The 12,704-nt window shown below is 39.7% G+C and overlaps 1 protein-coding gene across 11 annotated transcripts in view; it reads left to right on the plus strand.

Annotated features, from left to right (window-relative positions):
- Window positions 1–498: 498 nt before the first annotated feature.
- The window catches only part of gw (trinucleotide repeat containing adaptor protein gawky), a 47,575-nt gene continuing 35,369 nt past the window's right edge, over window positions 499–12,704 (plus strand). For 3 of the 11 annotated variants that reach the window (XM_069133660.1, XM_046613133.2, XM_069133661.1), the window contains exons 1-6: window positions 499–689; window positions 8,344–8,393; window positions 8,564–8,676; window positions 8,806–8,986; window positions 9,495–11,915; window positions 12,223–12,578. In XM_069133660.1, the coding sequence (XP_068989761.1) occupies window positions 8,608–8,676; window positions 8,806–8,986; window positions 9,495–11,915; window positions 12,223–12,578 (3,027 nt within the window). In that variant the 5' untranslated portion in view covers window positions 499–689; window positions 8,344–8,393; window positions 8,564–8,607. The other 8 variants (XM_046613137.2, XM_069133659.1, XM_069133658.1 and 5 more) reach the window with 8 other exon arrangements.

Here is a 12,704-nt window from a genome sequence, read left to right on the forward strand (position 1 = left end):
AAATCATATCCGTCTTGGAATTTCGTCCCTGATTGGACAAATATTTAAACAGTGAAATGAAAGGAAAGAATTTATCTACATCACTGATATAGATACGTATATGTATACTAACTGCGATGCGTATGTCAACACGTACCTAGCGTAGTCTCATTGGAAGCACGGAAAGCTAGATTTTTTTTGGAACCCGCGTATGCTGTCGCCTGTGCATAACGACCGCAAGTTCCATGTAAATTGAAATTTTTAAATATTAATTCCGGACGTCGTTTGGTCTGGTTCATTTGTTTCGTAAATAAACCAGCAGCGATACCGCCACAGAAGCTAGAAATTTCCGTGACGAAAGTAGGGTAGAAAATTTCGCCAAGAGGTGGCGCCACAAGGAGACTCGAATTGAGGACAGAATTTTTCGGCGTTCGGCTATCCGTTAGATACACATAGCACAATGCTCTAGAAGCTGTTTGCTCAATGGTTGATCGAGCTTCGGTGTATTCTCAGCAGCCAGCTCGTCGCGACGCGTTACGGTAACCTTTTGTAACTCCGTGGTCTCCGTGCAGTGAAGAGCAATGGAGGCTCATTTCCAATAAAATTCCGTGGCTGTACGTAATGTGTTATTGAGCGTGTGAAAAGTGAAGATTTCCGTGTGATAGTGATACTTTTTTCGACCGTGAACGCCAGTGAACACATTGCCGTAGGTAAGATTCGAAATTATACGCCTTATTCAACCCTTCGAGACGGAAATACTTTAGCCTTAGTAAAAAATATAAATATAACCTATATATCTATTCTCTTTCAACACGTACCCGCAGGCATATATATATATATACATACATATATATATATATATATATATATATATATGTATGTATGTATACGCACAATACATGTATACGTGTATATGTATGTCGCAGTACACTCGACGCAGCTATATGTGCTGTATACTCCCTTTCGTATTCATTTACATACGTATGTATGCATTTACGTGATACACATAGGCCCGTACGTACGCGACAGATAGATAGATAATAGGTAGGTAGGTAGATAATTAGATAGGGATACCAACATACGTGTGAAACGGATTTATACGTGAGCTTGGTTTTCTGCGCTGAGAGCGAGTGGTTTGCTTGCTCCCTGCTGCTAACGCTGCTTGAATATTAATATGTATGTGTATTGTATGTATATCCGTGAATACATTGATAACCAGTAGGAAGAAGGCAAGAAGCACGATGTGACCGAGCGTATGGCGTTGAAAATCTCAATAGCTCCAGAACGAACCAGGCAGGCTCTGCTGCACCTTCTGCCATTAATTCAGATTTAAGCAAATTTGCCTACCTGCTCGCTAAAAGACCGACGGCAAAAGTCGTCTCGTCTGTCGACTTAGGTACGATATTATATTGTTTAGAAGGGACGAGTTCTTTTTTTTTCTTCTTTTCTTTTCTTTTATATTTATTTTTACACGCTACACGTCGTATACTAGATGCCTACAATATTGATTGCCTTACAATTCTCGTACGAATGGCAACGCGCGCGTTGCTGAACCTTCAAGCTTTTCATTCTGTTATTATTAACTCGTACACAATTAATACCGATAAATATTGTCGATTAATCATACACCTCGCCGAGCGATGACCGGTTCGTTAAATTCCCTTTCCAAAAGTCGCTTATCTTTTTAGTCGTATTGTGATTATTTTCCGCGCGCGGAACGACACGCAATACTTACTTACTTACTTACTTACTTACTTGCTGCTTAATTTAAGGTAAGAGGAGGATTTAGAGCAGAAATCCGACTTTGAGGTAGTATACACTACACGACGTCGTGATTTAAGAGAGTAGAAGTTCGTAAAGTTAACGCGACGATTCATTTTTAGGAAAAAATCGTTATTTCGCAACTGTATAACAACGTCTGAAATTGAGTAATCTATTTTTAAAAAGCAAAGTGTATTCAGAATTTCGTAAATTAAACTACTTTGAAGTCTGATGTAAATTTTCAAAACAATGATTTTTGTTTTTATACATCTTTACGTTAACTTTAATTCAATTTCAATCTCTTAGTGATTTCTACTCACGAAATTTTTACCTCGTGTATTCTGCTCCCCCGAATAGGATGTAGTATCATCGCTGTTGTTCCATCAAGATTTTCTCAATCCAACGGTAGTTTATATCTATGCTGAAAAGTAAAAACTGTATTATAGAACATCGCGTAATCACTCGTATCACATATTATTTAATCGGTAATTCGTTTTTTTTTTTTCTTCTCTTTACCACCCATACGTTGCAGTTACACAGTTACGAACAATCGCGACATGTTCAACCAACAGATACTCAGGGTAGATACACACAAACATGCATACGTGCATAGAGACACCGTTGATGGCTAGTAACAAAATCTACTGTGCTTGTCTTTATCTAATCTATTCATCATATTCACATGTCATTGTACTTTGATCGCGTCGCTTATATATATACATGTACAGTAGTGACAACAATCATTGGGTAAAAGAAACTAACCGAATTACGTTCATCATTATTTAGCCAACTGATAACTGGGTCAGAATGAAACAGGTCAGCAGATATACTAATTGTTAATAAAATTTTACACCGGATAATCGTCGCAGTTACATTTCTTCCGGAATGTTAACAAACAAGTAAGAGATTCCTATCGTTTATTTTCTATTCATTTCTTTCTTCTTTTTTTTTTCCTTCCATAATTAAACACGCAGCAGTTGTACCAGTACCCACACAATTATTAATTGCTTTTAACATTATTGAATGCTTGGAAAATCGTCGCGCTCAATCGATTCAGTATAAAATTTTAATTAATGCACTTTACTTTGCGATTGGTAGGCAATTTTCCTTACTTATGCAAAGATATTCTTGGCGGTAAAGTTTGGAATGTTGGTAGTACGCGTTTATTTTCCTCCTTCTTACTTTTTTCTCACCCTCATCCACACGTTTTTTTTTTCTTTTTTGTTTCGCCAAATAAGATTGGAAAAATTTGCTACCAGTCTACCAGCGGCGAGTACGGGGTAAACATTTTCGTTCAGGGTTTTGTTACAAGCTTATGCTGTATGGTTGAAATAAAACCGAATGGCTAATGAGAGTTTTGTATGGCAGGGGGATCAGAGTAGGAGTCAGAGAGCAACGGCCCCGCGAACAACTTATATACGTAATGAAATACTTGTAACAGTATTTAAAAATATACGCGATTCCCTCCCGCCTGCAGTTTCTCCTAATTTTTTTTTTTTTTTTTTTTTTTATTCGACCTTTATTATTTCCTCCGCGCCGTACCTTTAATACGTGTGCAAATTAGAACGTGTTAATAAATCTCCTCTCATGGTTTTGCGAATTACATAACGATGTAAGTTACATCTTCGATAAATTCATCGATATCTAAATAACAAACAAAGAATTTCTTCTCAATCGAGGGATAATAAGATTTTTCATCATCGTTCGAAAAACTTCTCTTCACAGATATTTAATAACTTTGGTGTTTATATTTGAATAAGATTACGGTAATCGGCGTTTAGATCCGAAGGAAAGCTGTGTGTGAAAGAAAAAAAAAAAGAACCTAACGAAAAAAAAAAAAATCACCAGTATCGCGTTACTCGTGAAGTATTCGCCCAAGTGTAGTAAAACAAATAATTAATAAATTAATAAATTAATAAATACTATCGAACGTCGAGTTTATTTCACATAGCATTGGTTCCTTATTTTCTAATAAATCCTCCACGTCTGTGACTCCGTGTCTTATAAAAAATCCGTATTTTTAGTGGTGACTCGTCGACGACGAGATCCAACAAACTGTCTGTCGAATTCGTAAGAGAACCCGCGAATCCCCCACTTGGTCCACCTTATTCTTCGACGTCGTTGTGTTGTTGCTGTTATAATACATTGTACGTGCGTACGTTATATGTAAGAATGCTTATAATTACCGAACGGTAGGCAGGCAGGCAGACAGACAGGAATTATTACCGCTAGATGATGGTTCGAACCATTAATTTTCTTCGCAGATTCTGTATCTAGATATACATACATATACAAACACAGTGAAATTAACGATTGATCGTTTATGGGTGCGTAATATAACCATATAGAAATTGAAAAACTCGCTACATAGCGTCCCCTCACAGAGGTACGGCGACGGTATTACATTGGTAAAAACCCGCCAGTGGACGCTTCATCCTTGCTCGATCGATCGGATAACGCGTTGTTTCTTATTCAATGTTATGTTCTCTTGACTTTTTATCCGAAACGGTTATTAGTCCCATGAGGAGGGAAAGAAAGGAAAAAAAAAAAAAATAGATAAAAATGGAAGAAAAAATAATAACCACGACAGCCACAAACACGCGCTTAGCACATGAAACAGTAATTCAAAGCGCTGCAGGCAAGGAGCGTATTAAATTTTCCCAAAAACGCGATACGTGTACGTACCTACAGGTTACACATGTTCACGTGTGTATTTATTTCTTTTATCTTGTTTTATTTCGATTTTCTCGACAAAATTTAGAAACATTTCCCCGATTTCACGGATAACGACAATTTCGTCACATCGTCTGCCTCTGTGTCTACACACTCGTCTTATTTACGTTCGTATTTCCCGCGCTGCTGTTACCGCCCCCCCCCCCCCCCCCCCCCCTTACAAGTTTCCAAATATTTTTCGCTACGTTTTACTGCGAACTAGGTACCCTTATACCCACCCACCTCTGTACTAAAAATTTTACCATCTCTAATCCAACTGCCTGCCTGCCTCCTTGCTGTTGTAAAAACCACTGTGCTTCTGAGTTTGTAAGTTCCGTTTCCTTTTCTTTTATTTTCATTCATCTCCGGCGAATCCCTATTTCTTTCACCGAATGTTAGGTATAACAATCTACGATCTCGACTATATGACACATCGTTTTATGCTATAGATATCTACACGGTGTTGTAATAAATATTGCTCAGGAATAAAATAGCTGCGCCACAGGGGCGGGAGGGGAATGTGTTCGCTCGTCGGGCCGAAAGGAGAGGTCGAGAGGGGAGGTAAGGGGGGCTGGGGGGGGGGGGAGGTGGGGGGCGACCTTGCCCCGTGCGGCAACTGCTTGTTGCCAAGCTACTCGGTATGTATAGCGTGAAACTGTATTTACGAATGTACATGAATACGTATAGTATACATACGTAGGTACGTACGTACCACTCGTATCTACACCCGTAGTCACTCTGTGCATGCGTGCTGTATAGCTACGTTCATACGGACGTATTAACAAGAATTTTGCAGGGTTAGACAGACGTATGTGTTTGGCACATGGAAATTTGGTGTGTAATTACATATATTTAACCCTCGATTTTTACCTCTGCTCTTTATACCTATGGCGTATGCTTTTGTAGCGACTCGGCTTATACCATACCTACGTAATATTTCTATGCTTTTGAACGTATAGGCAGTGTGTCTATGTGTTCCGTTCGTAAGTAAGAGACGCCGAGGTATCTTGTTTCGAAGTGTAGGCGTCGCGGATCTAGGTTCTCTAGATGACAAATTTTTTCCACAGCCATCTAGAGATGCGGTGGAGCGCCCGCTCGTTGCCGCTTGGTGCAGGCAGTGAGGAAGTCTCTTCGAACATGAACTATGCACAACCATTGAGAACGTAGCGCGCGCTGTTTGAAAAACTCGAGGAGAGACTTGCTTCGATGAAAATCGAACGCTTCGCTAATTCCCACGTTTTAAATTGAATTTAAATTTAATACCATTCGAATAGTGGAATCGTAGTAACAATAGATAGAAAAACGATCGTTCCACGTTGTGGATTATAGGGAGATATAAGTATGTACTTTGTTGCTTCGGAAGTATCATAGGGGTTGTGCCGGGTCGAAATTGATCTACTTCAAATGCTTTCAAAGTCAATTTATATCGCTTTCACTGCATGCATGTGCTTGTACGTGTATCTGAATAACTACACGTATTGTACCTAAACTCGTGCTATACCTGTGATGTAGGATTAATATTTTTGTCCTCGTAACTTGAATGTACATAAATCTTTGTTAGCGATATTAAACTCGCGGTCGAAAATGATGTGGCTTGTGTAAAATTAGATTACACGCTCGATTATCTCTCTCTGTTATATCAACATCGGTGGTATCCGGCGGTTTCAGATGATAAGTACTGTTGAGGTTAGAATTCGGCCATTTTGCTCTATTATGCAACCTTTTGTCCTATTTCCATCGACAGTATAGAAAGTATTAGAATATTTTTCGAACCTAAGTTGAAACGAACGCGTACCTACGTAGTTACCGACATGTACTGCCGCTGCCCCCCTTTCTCCCCCGCCGCCCCTTTGCCTTTGCCTTCTCTCTCTATCTCGTCCGCTCTTATTCCCCCGTGAACAGAAGCAACGACGAATCATTACCAATCGACGTTTACAGATGAATCTTAGCCGCGTTTGCGCCTGTGTTCGTCAACGACAAACGATTCGCCATTTAAAACTAGTTATATATATATATATACTCGTTAAAATTAGTTATATATGTATATATATATATATATATATTTATTTATATACGCATGCAACAATCGCTGTGCGTTCATCGTTTTGCCAATCGAGTATTATAAAACCTGTGAATCTTTCGACTGGCGCGTTTCTGGGGACGTTCCGTATACCTAAGAGGCAAGGAACTAAAATAGCCCCGCCCGCGACCTATGGAGTTGGAGAAAGAGAGAGATAGAACGACTGCCTGAAGAAGGGAGGGCGGTCGAGGGAACCTCGAGAGAGAGAGAGCGACCGCGACCGCGAAGGGGGGGGGGACGATGTATCGGAGAACGATGCGTTGAAGAGAGAGAGGGAGACAACGATGTCAAAGTAGAAGGGGAGACGCGCGCCACAGGGAACGGCGTTCGCCCGACTAGTTTCTGCTCGCCACGTATCTGGCAGATCAATAATTTCTGATCTCTCTCTAACCCACAATAAAGTTGAAATAAAATAAAATAAACACAACAAATGATAATTAACAACAAATCATCATCGAGAAAAATAAACAAAACCGCAATATTACGTGTAATATAATCTCGGGTAATAATTTCTAATGTGTATTTACGTACGATAATAACAATCATCAAAAGTTATAATGCACGGGCAGTATTATTATCATTATTATTAAATAATAAAATTTGAAGAAAAACCAGAGAGAGAGAGAGAGAGAGAGAGAGAGAGAGAGAGAGAGAGAGAGAGAGAGAGAGAGAGAGAGAGATAGACAAAATCAAGTACCAAACGAACGAAGAGTAACAAGAACAAGTATACGTACAAGGAGGTGAGAGAATGAGAAAAGTAAGGAAAAAAAACGAAGACATAATAAAATAAAGTATTTTTTAACGCGCAACGTTGTGATAGAGGGAAGGAAAGAGTGAGAGAGAGAGTGGAGAATACACATGTTTTTAGAAAGAACGCGAAGAAGAGAAAATCCAATGGTTCTTTCAGTAGAGGAGTAACAACGTTGCCGTTGTGTCGTTGTCGTTGCCGCCGCAAGCCCGTTCGTCGTTGACGCGATATTATGTCGAGAGTTGGTAGTGAATCCGTGTTGTCTGTGGATGTGGTAGCGATTGTAGCGATTAGTGCTGCTGCCTGTTGGAGGGAAGAGGTTCGTTCCCGGGAATAGCTCGCACTCTTTGCGAGTACGCCGCTATTCCGCACTAGCGAGATAGCTCTTAAAACTTTCTGTTCTTTGGGCCCGACGACAAATTGTACAGTAAGTGTCGCTGCCGCTCCACCGTGGCTGATAAATCGTTCGTTATCTATCTGTTTATTTATTTCGAACTGTTGGTTGAAAAATTTTAGTTCAACGAATATATCGTATATTTACCTAGTGAGTACCGCTGCTCGTTATGTATGCCGAGCATTTTCAACAGCCCCGCGCGTCTAGCGACCTCCTCAAATACTTTACACTATACCTGGGCGTACGTCATCGTATGTTGCTTTTCTACGTTTTCAAATTGTTATCTAACCTTTGCTGTGGCTGGTAACGATCTGCGCCGAGTATAACTCTCTTGTCGTGAAATGCCCCTTTTTCAGTTTACAGTTGCTCGATTTACTCGCTCAACGAATCATTCGCACCAACTTCGATTATTACCCGTTGCGCACGACAAATCTCTTCTTAGTTTCAACCTTTCGACTTATCCACCGGTTATTTTCCTAGGAATTTTTGGCGATGAGATTTCTTCGACAAATCTAGTAGCTTTAAATCGTCGCGACGATCCTACAGATTTTATTATTGGTTTTATATTTTACTTTATAATCGATATTTTATAAGGGTCCCAAAACTCTTCGTCGACTCTGGTTTCATAGTTCAATGGATTTTACACGTTGTTTTATCTTATCGTTACAGATCTCTACTGGTATGGAGCTAGGAGCGCACTGATAGTGATAGTCTATGAGGTGAGAACATTGTTTTTGAAAATATCGGTACGGCTTAGGATGTAATTATTCCGACAATGATCACGGCCGCTTGTTAATCTTAGAAAAATTATCGCCAGTTACGTTGTTACGCGAAGAACCATTTGCTCAGCATAGAATTAAGATGAGATTATGTTTTCTTTTTTATACAGATCTTGGTTTCTATGCATTGCCTGCCAAAGAAGAACTGAGCCCAATGTTTCCACACAATTCTAGTTCACATGAGATTTCTACTGAAACAAATGCCTTCGTACAAAATTCCAAGGTGAGCTTACCACACGACTTGTGCATAACGTGCAAGCTTCTGATTTGTATCCGGATTCCGTATTGATTCTGTATTGAAAATATGAATTTCACAACTCAACTTTTTCATCTACGTTGTTATTGTTTACAGGGGGATGTAGTATTATTAATGGCAAGTTGTCCGAGTGGGGTGGAGGAGGGGAGAAGACCAGATAGCGTTAGGTCCTGTGATATCAAATCCGCAAACAACAGTACTATGGCACGACCTACCAGCCACCCCGTCGCCACCACCACCACCAATGACTTCTTAACCGTCCTGCCACGCCAATCTGGTAAGTAATTTGTCCTCGCAATTTTCTTCGAATCACGAATTTTCATCCAATCCTCAATAATTATTATCGTCGTAATACTTCACTGTATTTTAACGTGAATTAGATAATTGCGCGATCCAGTCGCGAGTCGAGAGAAAACTCTTGGGCTCTACTATACGATTGAGGAGTGTTAGTTAGCGAACAAATCAATACTAGCTAGGTCACTGGCTTATCTTAATATTTGTGAAGACAAATTTGAAAGAGTCAAATGTTTTGTAGATCGACAGTTTATTTTATCATTACGTATCGGAAAGAAATGGTGCATACATGAAAAATTGTAAACCTGGTGAACTAGAAAAAGTCAGGGATTTGTGTAACATAAAAATCGCAGCAACCTTGATTTCTGTAGGATGATTGATTGGCTGGGAAGAAGTGTAGATAGTTTACGGATAATTAGGGTCTTACTTTTAGTAGATGAGACATTTGCCGAGAAGGTATATAGAATCCTTTTATTTTCCCACAATTTCAGGTGAGCTTGGCTCAGCGGCTGAAGGCAAGGCCTGCCAGTCAGTGGCGTCAGCAATCACAAAAAATCTAACAAATCACCTTCTAATCTACGATAATAATAAAATAAATAACCACAACAATGCAGAACATAATCATCACAAATACAGAAAGCAAAACAAACCGGGTTCGCCTGGGCAGCTGGGAAGCTCCGCCGATAACTCTAAGTCTATTTCTAAGCTCTTAAGTGATAATAAGGATAGCTTTAGTGATCTAAGCATTAGGGTACTACAACTAAGTCTAAAGTTAAAGGTGACAAGGGGCGAAGTACGTCAATCTGCGGGGGAGCCTAGCCTAGTTAGGATACCCAAGTCTGATTGCCCCCCGTGGCTGTCGCACGAATCGTCCGTTGTCGAGAATTACTCCTTACTAGGGTCCCGCCTTGATAAGGGCGAAAACAATAACCTTAAGGCTAATCTTAGGTTCATAAGTAATAATAATTACTCCAAATCTGTGATATTGCTCAGCTCAACCCGCGACGGAGATTACTATCTGCTCTCCGAAAGCGGCGGTGTCAGAGAAGACACAGCTCTCGAAAATTTTCGATTGAAAAATAATTCTTCAAGCCGATGGGAAAGTGTGAAATTACTAGCTGTTAAGTACTCTCCTGTTACCAAGCATGATGGAGCGTGCAGAAAATTGACCCAAAATGATCTTCAAAATGTTAAACTTGTGATCTTATACTCAGATGGCCGTCTGTTTTACGAAGATCATCGTCTCCAGGATTCTCAAAATGATCTTGACGTTCTAGATATTTGGTTCAATCGACCAAACTTTGTCACAAAACTCTTAAAACTGCATTTTGACAATACCGCTACATTAGAGTTGTTGTCCCTCGCACAAGCTCAGAATTTCGCCACCTGTTCTTCCAATTCGCTTATAGTTTCGACAAACGAATCCACCTCTCTGCTGCGATCTTTGACCGATGAAAATCTTACGAAAGTTCAACCTTCTCGACACGCTACTGTGAACGAGCTGATGCAACGCATATGTGTTCCATTAATGATAGAATGTAAGGTTTATGTTAACGGTAGTAATAATAACAATATTGTTATTGGAGAAGAAATGAATATTAATAACAATAATCCAGATGTTATCGAAGACATTGTTAACGTCGCTGTGTGCTACAAGACTAGTTGTACTATGACTACTAATTATAGGCTAGGGTTTCAAAATGATGGTATTAGCTATACCCAAGCAACAATGTTTACTGTTGGTGCTCTTTCATTTCAGGATAACAATAAGTCTAACAAGCCTCTACACGCTAGCTTTAAGGATGATAATTATCAAGTGTCTGCTAAGATCGACGATAAGTTTAACTTTAACCTTAAGTCTGTATCTAAGTCTACGCTAAGTGTTAGGTTTAGTGATAAGTCTGAAACGTCTCACGCTACTCGACTAAACAAATCTGACGAAAAAATGCACGTTCTGTCGGCTGTTAACATTCCTACACTGACTACCTGCGAGCCTACGATGACGCTTAAATGCCAACCAGCCACCGTCGCATCCCAAACTAACACTGTACCTGCCTCTCAAGTGGAGAAACACTCAAAAGTTGATGATAAAACTGTACTGTTGAAATCAAGTTACCTTAAATATGACCAGGAATCAACTACAAGTAATAGAAATTCATCAAACCATGACCAAAATGCTAATGACTTCGTCTCCCTTAACGAGGAATCTTACGAAAACGACATTGGTTTTTCAAACACATTGAAGAACGATGAACATGATAACGATAATGAAGATTATGATGATGACGATGATGATGACAACGACAACGATATCACACCCAAGAATATCTCACAATCTGAAAAATATTACCAGATGACATCATTCCACGATGGCTGTGCTGCCCGTAACGATGACGATTGCAACGATAATGGCAAACTGTTAAACACCAACAGGCCGACCTCAAATGTCCAAAAAACGATAGAGTTGTTTGCAATAGTGCGTGACCTGCTCTCTAGGTATCAAAAAGTTTACAAAAGCGACTTAGCGCAAAGTGAAATTATCTGTAAACAACTACAAAAAGCGCTGCAAAGTTTATTCAATCGTCCATATTCTTGCAACAAAATGTATCAATCTTCACTGGAATACAAAAAAAGATGGGGAATACCGATAATCTCTGGTCTGGCCGGGGGTGGAGAAAGTTCACTAAACACCGGAACTGCCACCAGCTGGGGATCAGCACCACCTGCAGCGCCTAACAACAACAACAACAACAACGCCGCCCAATCCGGTTGGGGTGGAACACCAGGAAATCCACCCGTAGGCACTGGACCACCAAACAACTGGGGTGGTAATAACGTGAATCGACCAGTCATCGCAAATCCCAATCAGAATCAGAATCAAGGACCCAGTGGCCAGAACATCCCAGGTGAGGGTAAGACATCAAGTATCGGCGTTATTATTTTTGACATTTTTCGCGAAATTTTGATTCTTCCTGATATATTGTTTGATTTTGTTACAAGTTTCTTTTCTCTTTTATTATTAGCTTTATTGTTATCCATGTATTTTTTTTTTTATATTCGACATTGAGAAACCGTAAATATTTGCGACTAACATTAGTCTCTGCAATTTGACACACTGATTTGAATCAAATCCTAGATCTAATTATTTATAATATTAATGATTAATCTTAATGTTATATAGCCACAACAGTGTAACGTAATCTATTTCTTTGACATCAGGTAATGTGAACAAAGTAACCAATCCGAACCAATCTCAAAATCCGCAATCTGGACCAACAACATCTCAGTCAACTAACGCAACGTCAGGGAATCAGAATAACGGACAGTGGCCTCAGGGAAAATCCAGCAATCCTGGTGGATCTGGCCAGAGTCAATCTTCTCAGAATAACAACAACCCGTCTCAACAATCCACGCAACCAGGAAGTAGCGCTAATAACAATCCGACTAATAGTGCAACATCTTCGACTGTAAACAACGCGACAACAGCTGTTGCCAACAATCCTTCATCAAAGCAACAACTAGAACAATTGAACACTATGCGAGAAGCCTTATTCAGTCAAGACGGCTGGGGTTCTGTTAGTATTTAAACGAAAATATTTGACAAGATTTTATCATTCCGTTTTAAGCACTGTCTGCAACCTAGTCGCGTATGTGTTTGTTTTTCCTTGCAATAGATACGTTTTGTCAATATTAATCGACAG

This window comes from Neodiprion pinetum, chromosome 2 (assembly GCF_021155775.2).
Source record: "Neodiprion pinetum isolate iyNeoPine1 chromosome 2, iyNeoPine1.2, whole genome shotgun sequence".
NCBI lineage: Eukaryota > Metazoa > Arthropoda > Insecta > Hymenoptera > Diprionidae > Neodiprion > Neodiprion pinetum.